The sequence below is a fragment of the Cyprinodon variegatus genome, unplaced genomic scaffold (assembly GCF_000732505.1).
Source record: "Cyprinodon variegatus isolate N-32 unplaced genomic scaffold, C_variegatus-1.0 Scaffold237, whole genome shotgun sequence".
Taxonomy (NCBI): Eukaryota; Metazoa; Chordata; class Actinopteri; order Cyprinodontiformes; family Cyprinodontidae; genus Cyprinodon; species Cyprinodon variegatus.
Genome location: NW_015150690.1, coordinates 445,464 through 460,744, shown reverse-complemented (window position 1 = coordinate 460,744; position 15,281 = coordinate 445,464). Strand labels below are relative to the sequence as shown.

Here is a 15,281-nt window from a genome sequence, read left to right as displayed (position 1 = left end):
GAAAGAAAGAAAGAAAGAAAGAAAGAAAGAAAGAAAGAAAGAAAGAAAGAAAGAAAGAAAGAAAGAAAGAAAGAAAGAAAGAAAGAAAGAATGTTTGTTGCCATCTTGATGCTTCATTGGAAAATGTGAGGAACCTGGTGGATGAGGCTGAGAGCGCCACACCTTCCACAAACAGTCTGCGTTTTCATCAACAGATCCAGGCTGATGTGAGAAACCACAGAGGTCTGATTTGTAAATTTATTCAGGGACGAATGGAAGGAGCTGTCAGAGCAAAGACAGCTCAGCTTTGTTAGAGGCAGCAGTGTTGTCAGAAATGAAGCAACACATTCTGCCTGCAAACAAGGCAGAGAAACAAAACTTTACACTAAACAACAGACTGAGGATTAAAGATCCAGGTGGGTCAATTTTCCCTCCATTGGTTCTAACCTGTGATGATCAAGCCCAATGATGACCAAACCAATGGATCCAAACCATCTTCTGTCTGGGTAATAAGAATCAGAGGAAGGTGATGCATAAAGGCTGATGATCTATTATGAAATAATTACTTTACATCAAAAAAAGTTCAACACTTTTCCCCTTATTTGCATTTAGGAGCTTTGGACAACAGTCTGCATCAGCAGGTGGAAAAGTCTGCCTCGAAATAAAAGCTAAAGGACAAAGAGGAGCATCCCTGTTGGGTTTTAGAGCCTGTTTGGGGAAGTTTGAAGGTTTATAGGAATAAGCAGCAACAGAAACCTGGAATTACTGCGTGCATTTCCCACATTCCTTCCTCTAGTAAACACTTCCTGCCTTGTTATTACCAACTCACCACCTGGGCCGGCGGCGTCACCTGGATACCTGTGTGCTGTAACTGAGAAAAGACCCTCATCTATAATGAAGAAGCCACTACACGGTCGCATTTTCACCTGATTTTAAAGTCAGATAGCAGGGAGCCTGGCGTGCACCTGCTCTCTGCACTCAGCCTGATGGTTTGAAACCCTCTGGTGTCTGAGGAGGAGTCCAGCCGGCGCTTGGAGCTCCTTCAGCACCGATTATCTGCTGATAAGCTGCCCTGCCTGCGGCGTGCCGCCCTCACACTCACTCAGAAGGTGTGTGTTGTACTTGCTGGTGTAGTAGTAAACGTCTTCGTAGCCCTCCTGGTAGTCGTCATCCGCCCGGTACCTTCTCCCCCGCCTCCTCCTGCTCAGGAGGCGCAGTAGGGCCAGGAACCGCTCCATCCTGGAGATCCCCACCACGCCGGGGGTCCAAAGTGAGCTGAAAGCGGGCCGGGCTAAGCTAGCAGCGATGCTGAGGACGATGGGAGCAGCTCCACACGGGCAGACGGGGAGAGGGATCAGGTTTCCTCCTCCTCCTCCTCCTCCTCCTGGCTTTCTGTTCGCTGCTGCACTCACACACACCTCTGGAAGCCTCACACACACAGAAACATTAGCGAGAACACACACTCTCTCTCGCTCTCACACACTTGCTCTTTGTATTCTCTGCAGCCCTCCTCTCCTCCTCTGTTCCCGTCTTCTTTTGGCTGTTGGTGCATCTCGCCGGGCTCAGCCAATCACAAACCTCGCCTCACACACACACAAAACACTCCTTCATCTCAGCTCTCCAATGTGTGCTTCATCTCCTTCGTTAGCTCCTTCCTTCCTTTGTCATCCTGTCCTCCTCCTCATCCATGTTTCCCACCTTCCTCTCCTCCTCCTCCTCCTCCTCCTCCCTCTGAGCAGGAGGGGAGAGCTCCAGATTCCTCAGCCTGGTCTGTAATTACATGCTGAGAGGCAGAGGGGGCATTTTTTCCCGCTCTCTGCTCCACCTTTTGGAAACAACACCTGGTCAGCGTTTCTCAGTTTCTTCCTGTGAACGGAACCGATGATCAAACACCAGAACCCGCTGAAGATGGTGGAAAATGATCAGGAGCTTCTGGGTGATGTTGGAAAACTGAGCAAACTCTTCCTGCTTTAATTCTGCCTGCAGACCTGGATTAATCCACCAATATTCTTGTTCAATTTTCCACAACTTTCCTTGAAAAACTATAAACCTCTTTTGTATTTTACTGAGAGGTGAAGCAGTCCAAACTTCCCTCTTTATGTAGAAAACTGAGACGTTAGATCAGGCTTCACAGGATGCAGCAAACTAGAGCCTAAGGGGGACTTTCACCTGTCAGAAGGACCACAACCCTAAAAAGATACAGCCAGAAATTTAAACGGGAGGTTTGACGGCCTAGTCAAAGCCCAGACCCAAATATGGTTAAACATAAGACTAAACTAAAACTGATGTTTACAGAAGCTGGTGAAGAGGACCTGCAGGGACAGAGCTCAGTCAGAACACCTCTGATGTCATCAAACTAAACACAGGCTGTTCACCCTGATGACACATGACTGAGCCCCCAGGTTCACCATCAATCACATCGTGAAGTTTGCAGACGACACCACAGTGGTGGGCCTCATCAGAGACGACAACGACCTGAACTACAGAGAGCAGGAGGAGCAGCTGGTGGAGCAGAAATAACAGCCTGATCCTGAACGTGAAGAAGATGAAGGAGATCATCCTGGACTTCAGGAAGAACCGTCCTAACCACGCTCCACTGCTCATCAACAGCTCAGCTGTAGAGATGGTCAACAGCACCAAATTCCTGGGGGTGCACATCACAGACACCCTCACCTGCCCCCACCCATCCTCACCACCTTCTACAGAAGCACCATAGAGAGCGTTCTGACCAGCTGTCTCACTGTGTGGTGTGGAGGCTGCAGCGCCGCAGACTGGAAGAAGGCGGGAAGAGTGGTAAGAACAGCAGAGAGGATCATCGGGGCTCCTCTTCCCTCCATTAAAGACATTTCATCCCAGTGCTGCTTGTCCCAATCCCATAACATCATTAATGACCCCTTACACCCCCATGGACTGTTCTCCCTGCTGCCCTCTGGGAAGAGGCTTTGCAGCATTTGATGCAGGCCCAGCAGATTCTGCAACAGCTTCTTCCCCACTGCCATCAGACTGATGAACTGTTGAATAAACACTAAATCAAGTCAAAGACTCTGCATCACACTGATAAAACCAAACCAAAAAACACTGCATATTTACACCATATACATATTAATGCTCTAAAACTCCACATAAATGCAGTTTTGCACCATTTTTCTTTTTTATCACTGCTGCACTTTATGAAATGAAAATAATCATTTTACTGCTGCTCTTTCACTGTCTGAAAGCTGTGCAAAAAGAACCTTTGTTTTGTAGACACAAATGACATTAAAAGTTGTCTAAGTCTAAGAGCTGGATCTACAGTGAGCTGAATAAAAACTCCTTCTTCAAAGTTAGTTAGTCCTTGGTATAGCACTGCTGCTATGACGTGGAGGTAGGGCGCACTAACCGTATACCAGCTGTTGCAGGTTGGAGTCCCGGCCCTGCCGACCTTTGCTGAATAGTCATCTAACCCACTTTCCTCTCCATAGTATCGAAAATAACAAAATAAAGGCCACTACAGCCTAAAAATAATCTTTAAAAAATGCCCTTGGTATAAAATCCCGACATAAACTGGAGTCGACATTTCCAGGATTAAAGGATTAAAGTTTGTGGCGAGACGTCAAATGTTTTATTGCTCAGTGCCACAGAGATCCCCTTCTACGGTTACCATGGCAACCACTTCTTTGTGTACGCCACAGTTACACCATCAGTCAGAGGGGGCATCAGTCATTTCCTGAGCTTTTCAGCGTCGCTTTCCTGCCAAATAGGTTTTAATTAAGACTTAATACGGAGTCTTTAGTGAAAAAATCTCAGTTAAATCTGATCTGCTTGTTTTTAAAAATTTTACGAGGAACTCGAGGCAAAGCTGAGCATCAAGTTTCCACCTCTGACTCAAGCATCGGGACGAAAAGGTGACCCGAATAATCAAGAATAACAAGTTAGGAAACAATCCAGCAAGAGGCTTCAACTTCAGTTCAGTCCTGTTACAGAAAATTATGAAAAGAATTCAGTTTTATGATTATTTTTCTTTTCCGCCACAGAAAACCTTCATCCCAGCTAGACGAGGCGTTTACTGCCTTCAAAGGGCTCAGAGTTCAAAACTGTTTCAGAAGAACAAAGAAGAAGTTTGGGATCCTTTAGGGGATGCAGTTAAACTCCAGTAGGGTTGCCAACTGCCTGGGAAAAAAAAAAGGGACACCTGATGTGCGTGGCAGGCAGGTGTCCGCCACTGGCAGCATGTTGGCTCTAATCTGACAGTCCGCCATGGGCTACAGAGAAAGCTCGCCAATGTAGCGACCAGATCTGCTCAGGTCCTGCTTCATGCCAGTGATGCTACATGATTGGCTGAACGTTGCCAAATGATGTAAAACATTGTGGTTGCCCAGGCGACGATAATAACATCACCTGGCATTCGTGTGCAGAGTCGGGAGCATCTTAGTATCTAACGTCTAAAGTTTTACTGATTGATGACAAAACTGGAAAAAAAAATATGTTTATGGTGAACAAAGTAACTGGTAGACCATGGTGTGAAGGGGAAGAGCTAGTTAGCGCTGTGGCTAGCTGTGCTCAGTAGCTAACAGGTTAGCCTTTATTAGCTTGGTCAGTTAGCCGTATTAAGCTACACTACTATTAAGTTTGTGTCAACAACAAGTTCGTTTTCTACAAGCAGAAAAACTGTTTTATTTGTCTAAAATCTCTATAAAAGTAATTTTTATGATGTTCCATTTGTCCATCCCTTCCCTCAGATCTTAAAAGAATAAAAATAAGCTGAGACTTTTTATTTTTGTCACCTTGTTAAATGGCAGGGCTCAGTCTTAGGAGGCAGTACCTTCCTTCAAGACTCAGAATGATTGTTTTATACTTTCGGCTACATTAAATCGCCAATGAAATGTAAAATAATAGCAAATATAGATAATAATATGTTGACGTCATAAGAAGGATCAGGACCCCGAGCAGATCTGGTACCTACACCGGCACACCGTCCACTGTGCTTTATGTTCATTATCAGAGACTTTTCCCACCCAGATATTTGTTTTTTCCCCATTCCTCCCTATATTTCTGCATCCATTTTTTTTTTCGGAGGAGGAGCAACGCTATGCCCCCAAGAGCAGCGTCAGCATTTCAATTACTCCGTTCGTCCCCCATCCTGCTCTGTTGTCTCCCGCTATCATCTCCATGAGCAACACTTGGCTCGACCAATGGGATGAGGGTATTCTGGATAGTTACATATATGCTGTCAGCTCATTGGTCACAACGCAGGTCAGGGCCCCGGAACAAGTTTACCGTAAGTTTTGTATCTAAAGTGCCCTTGTTTTTCTATTTTCCATTAGCTTTTTACTATTTTTTTACTTTCACAGTAATACGGGACAAAGTGCGTTCCTTTTCCAATAAATTCGGGACAGGTACTTTTATTTCTAAATACGGAACAATTCCGTTTTTCAAGGGACGGCTGGCAACCCTAACCTCCAGCAGGATGAACACAGAGTTTGAGTTGTTTCTCCATCATGTGACATCCTGAGAGTTCAGGACTGAGAAAATAGAAAAACAAAAAGCTCAGCTGATGACATTCAACATAAAATATACTTCTCCGTTAAAAAAATACTATTGCTAACTGCTTTAAAAAATGAATAAATGATAGTAAGATTGAAAAAATGATTATGTGACGAGTTAAACATGAAGCCATACTGCTGATCCAACAGAGCCGGTCCAGAGCTGATCCCAGTTGGCTGAAGAGAAGCCAAACAGAACGCGATAATCAGAGACACAAGGAGACAATTAACCAGAGCAGAGCCTGTGCAAAGCTGCCAGATTAGAAACTAAATAATGTCTTCATGTTTAAACGTTTGTTTCTGAGCCCAGAACCTGATGGCTCCTGTTCAGACCGACAGCGGAGAAACGATCAGTGAGTTAACAGACGGCTAACGGCGGCCAGCGTCTCTGTTCGTTTATTAAAAAGAAACGACCACGTGGAGGGAAGATCAAGGAAATGGATCCAATAACACTGAATGCTGTTCACACCATTTTATCTGGTTACAGACACGTGTGTTGGGCTTTTATCTGATGTGATTCTAGCGTCACTGTGAGCCTCTCTGGGTTTTGGTAGGCCTCCATTTGGCCCGTGTTCGCATGATGGACTGAACAGAGCTTTAAGCTTCCCCTCAGATTCACCCCTGACCTCTGACCTGGGCTCCTCGGTCTCCATAATCCTGATGCCTCCACAGATCAGCTGCATTTAGACTGAGATTAAATTAAACACAGCTGGAGTCTTCTCTTGGATTTTTCTTCGTTCTGCTTTATATTTCCTTTCTGTTGGTCTATCCCATTAAATATCAGTCAGGTTTGTGTTTATAGGGGAAATAAAAGCATTTAGAGTGAATGTAGAAAGCGTGACCAGTTTCAGGGTTCAGTTAGTCTGACTTGGCCTGATCACTGACGCTCAGCGGCCGTCCTCTTGTTCCTGCATCGCTGTGACTGACGGCCGGTCCACAGGGAGTTCAGTCACACGCTGGAAAATGTGTCGGAGTGAGCGTTAACCTCTGAACTCTGTCATGTATTGACAGCTCTCGTTGCACAGATTTCAGACAGACGATGAAAAGCTGACGAAAAACCCAGAGACGTGCAAAGGAGCAGGAGAGCAAACGTTCGATACAAAGCAGTGATGAGAGTTTGTCTTCTTAAGGAAGACTAAACGTTTTCCTATAAAGGGAAACGAAAAGCAGTATTTTAAAAATCCAGGCTATTCTTTAAAAGAACAAATACAATGTATTTTCTCCATGCACTGATCTGGATCAATTTGCAGACCATATTAAGATCAGGAGGGAAACCCTGACACCCGTTTCCCCCTGAAACTCTCCATCTCCTCCAAGGCAATCCCAGGACAGAAGAATGGTGGATATTTCAAGACATCCTTAGGTGACAAAAAAACTAAACTCTATATTAGTTCTTAGGTGAGAAAATAAACTCATGGGGTCTTTTTCCCAAAATACGAGACCAGAAACTGACATTTGTTTTACATCCCTGGCATTCACTTACTTTTTGTATATTGAATATATGAAGCTATATCACTTTATCCCAGATGAGTCCATTCATCATGTTGTCAAATATACAAGCTGGCATATATATATATATAAATAACAGCTTTTACTGTGACTAACTGTATGTGCTTTCCCAGACAGAACCACCTCTTTAGCTTGTTTGCTGTTTTGGTTATACCTTTTCTAACATAAAAAGTATTTATAGATCACTGCTTCTAAGTTTTTTTGTATCTCTGTTTCTGTCTCCTTGAACCCCAGTCGGCCTCAGCAGATGGCCGTTCACACTGAGCCTGGATCTGCTGGAGGTTTCTTCCTGTTCAAAGAGAGTTTTTCCTCTCCACTGTCGCTTCAAGCATGCTAGGTGTGAAGGATTGCCTTTCAGACATTGAATCGATTCAATCAGCTGGTTTTTCCTAGATAGAAAACTTTGTACCAATCTGAATCTATGATCTGGTTGAACTGTAAAGTGCCTTGAGATGACATGTGTTGTGAATTGGGGCTATATAAATAAACTGAATTTAATTTAAAAACATATTAGGAAAAGGTCTTGGGACTAATGATGCCTTTAACTTGGGTTTTAATACTTTATTTGTAAAAAAAAAAATAACAAAATCAGATTTATTTAAAAAAATATATTTTTCTCTAATTTCTCTTATCCAATTGTGTTTTACGGATCACATGATCTTCACTTCAAACCAAATATAAACGTTGGCTCTGGAACAATAAAAATATTGTTGCTTAAGTTCAGGCAGACCAATAAAAATGCATCTTTACTCATCACTCCAAAGGAAAGCCGATCCCCCAGGGGTAAAGAATTTGTGATCTGTAAATCGCGATTTGAAAAGAATACAATTTGTAAAACTGGATTAGAAAAAATAAAATAAAATTAGAAAAAAGTAATTTTTTTTTTTAATAAATCAACTATAAAATGGCAAAACATGTTTTGATTGCGAAGTTTTTGAAAAGCTTAATTTCTGGGTTGCATTTATTTTCAATTTTGGATTTACAAACTGTGTTCTTGCAACAATAATGGAACTAAATTCCCTCCATAAAACCTGAGGACGTCCCGAAATGTTCACCGTTCCAATGTGCCATCCAGATAAAATCCATCCTAAAGTTCGGAATGTACACTACCGTTCAAAAGTTTGGGGTCACATTGAAATGTCCTTATTTTTGTACTTTTCAATGAAGATAACTTTAAACTAGTTTTACCTTTAAAGAAATACACTCTATACATTGCTAATGTGGTGCATGACTATTCTACACGCATATGTCTGGTTTTTGGTGCAATATCTACATAGGTGTATAGAGGCCCATTTTCAGCAACTATCACTCCAGTGTTCTAATGGTACAATGTGTTTGCTCATTGGCTCAGAAGGCTAATTGATGATTAGAAAACCCTTGTGCAATCATGTTCACACATCTGAAAACAGTTTAGCCCGTTATAGAAGCTACAACACCGACCTTCCTTTGAGCAGATTTTGTTTCTGGAGCATCACATTTGTGGGGTCAATTAAACGCTCAAAATGGCCAGAAAAAGAGAACTTTCATCTGAAACTCGACAGTCTATTCTTGGCTCTTAGAAATAAAGGCTATTCCATGTGAGAACTTGCTAATAAATTGAAGATTTCCTACAATGGTGTGTACTACTCCCTGCAGAGGACAGCACAAACAGGCTCTAAACAGAGTAGAAAAAGAAGTAGGAGGCCGCGTTGTACAACTGAGCAAGAAGTACATTAGAGTCTCTAGTTTGAGAAACAGACGCCTCGCAGGTCCCCAAATGGCATCTTCATTAAATAATCTGAGACTGGCCAATAAAAGAAACTGATTAAGATGGGCAAACGAACACAGACATTGGACAGAGGAAGACTGGAAAAAAGTTTTGTGGACGGATGAATCCAAGTTTGAGGTGTCTGGATCACAAAGAAGAACATTTGTGAGATGCAGAACAAATGAAAAGATGCTGGAAGGATGCCTGATGCCATCTGTTAAGCATGGTGGAGGTAATGTGATGGTCTGGGGTTGCCTTGGTGCTGGTAAGGTGGGAGATTTGTACAGGGTAAAAGGGATTCTGAATAAGGAAGGCTATCACTCCATTTTGCAACGCCATGCCATACCCAGTGGACAGCGCTTGATTGGAGCCAATTTCATCTTACAACAGGACAATGACCCTAAACACACCTCCAAATTGTGCAAGAACTATTTAGAGCAGAAGCTGGCAGCTGGTATTCTATCGGTATTCTTGACTCTATTTTCTATTCATTTCACAACGTATGGTGGTGAATAAGTGTGACTTTTCAGGAAAACACAAAATTCTTTGGGTGACCCCAAACTTTTGAATGGTAGTGTACCAGTTTACCTCAGCTGCACCCGTTTCTCAACAAAACAACCCCTGCTGGCAGAGGAGTCGATGTTTGACTAAGGTCTGAAATTAAGGTCTGTCTCATGTCCAATGATGTAATCTACATGAGACAGAGCAGATGGACAATTTTTTTTTGATTCATCTGCTTTATTAAAGGAGAATGTTGATTCCCCCAACAGTCTTCTGAACTACCCCTGTTCCTCATTTCACAGGTTCACACGTCTGATTTTGGTCCATACAGACATGACAGTCTGTTCTGTTGGGCTGAGATCCGGTGTTTGTAAAGTCCTCTAGAGATCAGTGACCTCACTGTCATGTGAAAAACAAAACATTTAAAGATGGTCATGGTGATTTATCCAGGTAGTGACCATCAGCTGGGGACAGGGTGGACATTGAGGGACGACTGGGGGTGCACTGGGTCAGGGGAAATGTTACCTGATACCTTGAGATCTTTGAAGCATCGGTTTAATGATTCTCTTTTCATCAAGAAGGTATTTTCATCTGCCTAACTGCTGCTAACTGAATATTTTCTCCTTTTTTGGACCATTGTGTGTAAAAAGTCGTAGTCAGCAGGTTCTGAAATAGTCAGACCATCATCCCGAAGCTCCATTTCAACCACTTTTCTTCTCTACTCCTAGATTTCTAAAGCTGTTGCCATGTAATTGGCCGACTCCTTATTCGTGCTGATAAGCAGTTGGGGGTTCCCGCTAAAGTGGCCAGTGGGAGTGAGTTGAATCCCAAACTGCAGCATCTGCACTTTTTGGACGTTTGGAGGTTAGAAAATACAAAGTTGTCTGCAGCAGTTTGAGTTTAATTGCCCCGATGATGTGCATTTTAACCTGATAACCTGGATTTAACGCGTGATGCATCACTTCGCCTCCAGCTACACTTTTAGACGTGAGAAGAAGGAGAATCTGTGGGAGGTTTTTGTTGCAGCCTTTAAGTAAAGTTGGATTAACATCAATGTTCTTTGGAGACCGGGAGGAGAGATCAACTCCAGCTTCCTCACCTCAGATGTTCCTGAGGGCTTCAATGACCCAAAAGCTGCTTCAGTGACGCTTCACGCTCACAGAGCTGACAGCAGAGCGCCTGGTCGAGAGACGCTTACAGAGAAAGGCTGTGAGATAAAGAGAGAGAAACCTGTGCAGCTCATTTGCATATCGCTTGCAGGCTTCTGCTTCTCTGTGACGTGATTGGATGACACTTCTGTGTGTGTGAGAGTGTGTAATCAGGTTCTCCATGCTCCACTTAGACACAGGGAGCTGATCCTCTGCTGCCACCTGCTGCCAGCTCTGTGGAACTGCAGCGCACAGAGCCATTAATCACATCCAGCAGTCTGAGGGGAAAACAGAACATTTCTGCTGTTTTTTTATCCTTAAGTCGCTGTGAAATTACCCATAATGCAGCTAGGCAGACTCAGACAGTGATTGATAACGCCAGAGGCGAGGTGAGACGGACAGCAGGATGGAAACAAACAGAATAAAAGGAGGATAAAAGAGTGAATCAGTGGTCTTAATGGACCGCTGAGTGACTGACCCTGATTCCTAATGGACACAAAAACACAAACAGCATTGACTTCCATTCATTCCCCAAAGGCTCGACCAAACCTGGACCTGAATCCAGACGGAAGAGGACAAAAGCTGGACAGAAGAGTCGCTCTGACATGTCCTCGGGGGATTATTGTCCAGCAGGGAACGCATGGTTCTTAAACACAGCAGTAATTATGGTAAAATTAGTGAATCTGACGGAGATCTGAGAGAAGTTCTACTACATGATGCAAAGTCACCGAGAACCTTTAGTCACACAAAAATCTATTCAAACGATATGCCTTGTGTTGGACACACATACATAGAAATCCAAGGATGATCCGAAGGTCTCTCTAAACAACCTGGATCTATATTTCTCCAAGATTTTCAGAGTTTATCCTTGAAGTTTGCAGCTGAACAGATTTGTTGGTCAGACTCCTGATTAAAGCAGATTTTAGACTCTTCAACAGGTTGCAGGTGTTTCACTGAATGACTCCCAACACTGAACAATTCATCTAACCTGAACAGATTCTTCAGTCTCATTACCTCTATAAACACCAGCAGTCTTAATTTACCGGGATTTTTGAAGATCAAAGCATTTCAGGTCTTCGGCTGCTTTTAGACGGTAAAGATTTTTTGTTTGTTGAGCCACTTAGCTTTTCCCTTTGAATCATTCAGGTAGAAAAACTCCAGAGAAGAACCAGCGTGGGTCGATGAATCACAGACACCAAGCAAAAACCCCTTTTAAAAGGATCTTTGGTCCATTTTATATTACAGCTCTAATTTAAGTGCTCATCTCTGAGACTAATTTGCTTCTTCTTCTCCTCTTTTCTCTTTCCTCACAATGACATACTGATTAGATGAAACATGGTTGAAAAAGTAAAAAACTGAGGCCTGGAGAATGATTGATCGAGGCTGGTTGATTTTGATCCCTTCAAAATAAGAGCTCTGTTCAGAACGTTCTGGACTGAACCTCCAATTTTACAGTAGCAGAATGTGACATTTATCAGTAGAACAGGCGGGGAAACCCTTCTGTGGTGCAGGGGTTAGCGCATGCAGTCGCGACCTGTTGACCTTTGCCACAAGTCTTCCTCTCTGATCCCACTTCCTGTAGGCCTATTTTACAAAATAATAAATAAAGCCCTAAATAAACCCCCGGAGGGTAAAAATTATCTTAAAAAAAGAAAACATCCCAGTGGAGAACAAACAGAAGATCTTTATACTCGTCATTACTTGTTTCAGCCTCTGAAACTCTTACTCTGTCAGATCTGACTGGATCAAAATGCTTCAGAATCAAGGAAGTCTGTTAAAAATCTGTTTTTACTAAAGCCAACAAATTTAAGGTGAGTATTAATTCATGTTCTGTTCTTCTATACTTCAACGCTTTTAAGCAGAAGTGTCCCAGAATCTATTGGTGGTCTGGCCTTAACTTGAAAGCTTTAAAGGAACCAATAATGTTCATATTTTAGAACAGAGGTGTGGCTGAGAAGCAGAAAAATTACTTTTTACCAAATTTGAAAACGTCACTAAGTCACGGACTCATTCTGCTCACTCTGCAGCTCACAAAATGAGCAACATTGTCTGTATTCCCTGCGGCTACCGTTTGTGTACAAGAGAAAAATAATCCATGACTGAGCTGAATTCCTGGAGAAAACAAGCCCTCGTTCCCCAGAATGCACACCTTAGAGGAGTTAACAGTGGACTGAACTGAGCCTGCAGCGTTTTGTTTCAGAGCTCAACCTCGAAAAAAGGAGGAAGCAACAAAAATCGGTTATCAGACGACAGCAGGAGGCAAACAAGCACAGAGAAGCACAATACAGGAGTAAGCGGTTTAGAGAGGAAGGCCGTCTCTGCAGGCCTCAGAGCCAGACCGACTATCAGAGACACGCTGGGACACAAGGTGTGAGCCGTCTGTGGCCGTGCTGCGTTTATCCATGTGGAAAATGACTGGGTGTGATGCCAGCATGTCCACCTGGATGCAGCCAGGGCTCCGTGTTTCTGCTACTGTGAGCGGTGGCGAAGACAGAGACGCAGATCCACTGTTTTCCTTCTGGAATGCAAACGTATTATCCAGATATTCTGATTACTTCTGCTGTTTAAACAAATCCTGGATCATATTTTTCATCACCACATATTAGTAAAAGCTTCAATCTATAGGAAAATGCTAATGTCTGCGTCTGAGAGCACAAAATGTTGCAAAACTCAGGTTCTCAGGAACTCAGACAGTCCTGCAGCCAGGCTGCAGCACAGCATTCAGTGAAGCTTACGCCTATTTTTTGGCAAATTTAGGGAAAATAAATAAAGTTTACTAACAACGTCGGAAAAAGTTTCTCTTGGTGGAAAAAATGCAAAGAAAACTGAAAAAGTAAAATAATGTGGGAAAAAAAGTTGCTAAATTTGTGGCTTATATTCGACCCTAAACTGATTATCAAGAGAAAACGATTGAGTTTGGAAAAGAAAATGCTGCGTTTTAAAGACTCCTTGGAAAAAGAAAGGAATAAAACTGAATTCCTGCGAGAGAAACAAACGAAGCGGAACCAACGTGAACTCCACAGCACTTCAAACCCAGCAGCCTGAACCAGTTCAGCTCAGATATACAGGAACAGCAGCTATTTCTACATTTATGAAGAACTGGGAGACCCTCCACTGACGGTTAAACAGTTTATTCTAATTAAATGCTTCCATCAGTTATATAATCTTTCTTTTTTATTACAGTTGTGTAGCTTGTAAAGCTTCTCCAGCCCCTAAATGGTCTCAGTCTGAGTCTGGAGGAGAAGCAATCCTGACTCCATCTACAGGGAGGAGAAGCAGCCAGAGCTCCCTGCTAAAGATGCTGGGTGGCGAGATAATGGCGTGATGTCATCTGCTGGTCCGATTGGTTTTCTAAAAATCAAACCTCAAAGCAACTATATATCAGAACGATGAAGTAAACCTCATTTTTCTTCTGCTGGTGAGCTTAACGGAGAGAATAACCATAGTTTACAGGTGGACTTGGTACCAACAGTGGGTCTAATGGCCATGGTGACACCGCGCCTCATCAGCCAGAGGCTCATGGGAGACACCAGAACCAACACCGCAGACAATCTGAAGCTTTTCACCTCAGAAAACATTACTGTCAAAAATGATCTAATTATTCTAATTACCAGAAGCTTCATCTTGGGTTTATTATTCTCTGTAAACTGGAATCATCCAAGGCTTAAAATACTCTATGTATGATAGATCTATATGAAAGTTTCACTTGAAACGAGGGATGAAGACTAATCTTCATTTGAAAGATCTCCTTAATTTCCTGAGATGTAGATGAAAGTTAATCCTGCTAAACTTTAGAAACAATCTGATATTTTTTATCCTAAACTGTGACTTTTGGAACAATAAGCCAACATTTTAGCAGCTGCTGGCAGACGGTGGGGCACAGAAAATCTCCACTGGAAACAAACACCAGAGTGGATAAAAGTCCCGCAGAGATTCAGCAGTTTGTTCTTCTGAGGAACGGAGGGAGAGAAAGAGACGGAAAGTCTGTCAGAAGCGGTGGAGATAATGCATTAAGCTGAGGGACACGGATGTAAACAGAGAGGGGGGGTCTGTCTCAGTAATCCTGAGCAGACTTCTGACATCAGCACCTCTTAAAGGACCCTCAGTGTGGGTCTGTGTGCACTCTGCTGTATGTTTGTAATAAAACCCTTTTTCTCAGCGTCTCAGTTCAAAAGCTTAAAGCGGCAGGATGATGTCATGCCCCGACACACACACACACACACTCTGCAAACAGAACATCCTGCTGCGCTTCATTTGCTCAGCCGCTCCCAGAGCTCTCAGCAGCATCTACCTATCCCAGCCGCCGCCGATGGTTCTGACCCAACATCAGATCCACATGAGGCTGGATGGGAATTCAGTAAAAACAAGACGTGAAAAACAAAAATGAATGACAAAATGTAGAAATATCAGGGTTAAAAAAGCAAAATCCCTCTATTACTGACTGAAACTGGACCATGAAGCCAGAACTTTCATCATCCTGAGAAACAGCTTCTCAGCTTCCCTTCAACAGCTCTGGACCAGTGGCACCGCCAGGGCGGAAAGGCATCAGCAATACAAGCTAGAGAAACGAACAACAGCAGCAGCTGGATGGTTTATGATCTGCTTCACTTTCTAATTTATATCCTGGCTTATTTTCTAACTCGTATTCTGGTTTATATTCTGGTTTATAATCTGGTTTATAATCTGGTTTATGCCCTGGTTTATAATCTGGTCTATATTTTGGTTTATGCCCGAGTTTATATTCTGGTTTATAATCTGGTTTATATTCTAGTTTATGTCCTGGCTTATATTCTGGTTTATATTTTTTTATGCACTGGTTTATGCCCTGGATTATATTCTGGTTTATATTTTTTTATGCACTGGTTTATGCCCTGG

General features: G+C 42.9%; 1 protein-coding gene across 4 annotated transcripts in view; it reads right to left on the bottom strand.

The window, feature by feature from the left end:
* grip1 (glutamate receptor interacting protein 1) overlaps positions 1-15,281 on the bottom strand; it is an 82,963-nt gene that overhangs the window by 58,388 nt on the left and 9,294 nt on the right. Inside the window, exon 1 of one of the 4 annotated variants that reach the window (XM_015381623.1) lies at positions 1,082-1,657. The exons of 1 other annotated variant lie outside the window; for it this stretch is intronic. In XM_015381623.1, coding sequence (XP_015237109.1) covers positions 1,082-1,217 — 136 coding nt within the window. In that variant the 5' untranslated portion in view covers positions 1,218-1,657. Of the gene's footprint in view, positions 1-1,081; positions 1,658-15,281 lie in introns of those variants that run through there. 2 more of the 4 variants (XM_015381625.1, XM_015381628.1) reach the window with 2 other exon arrangements.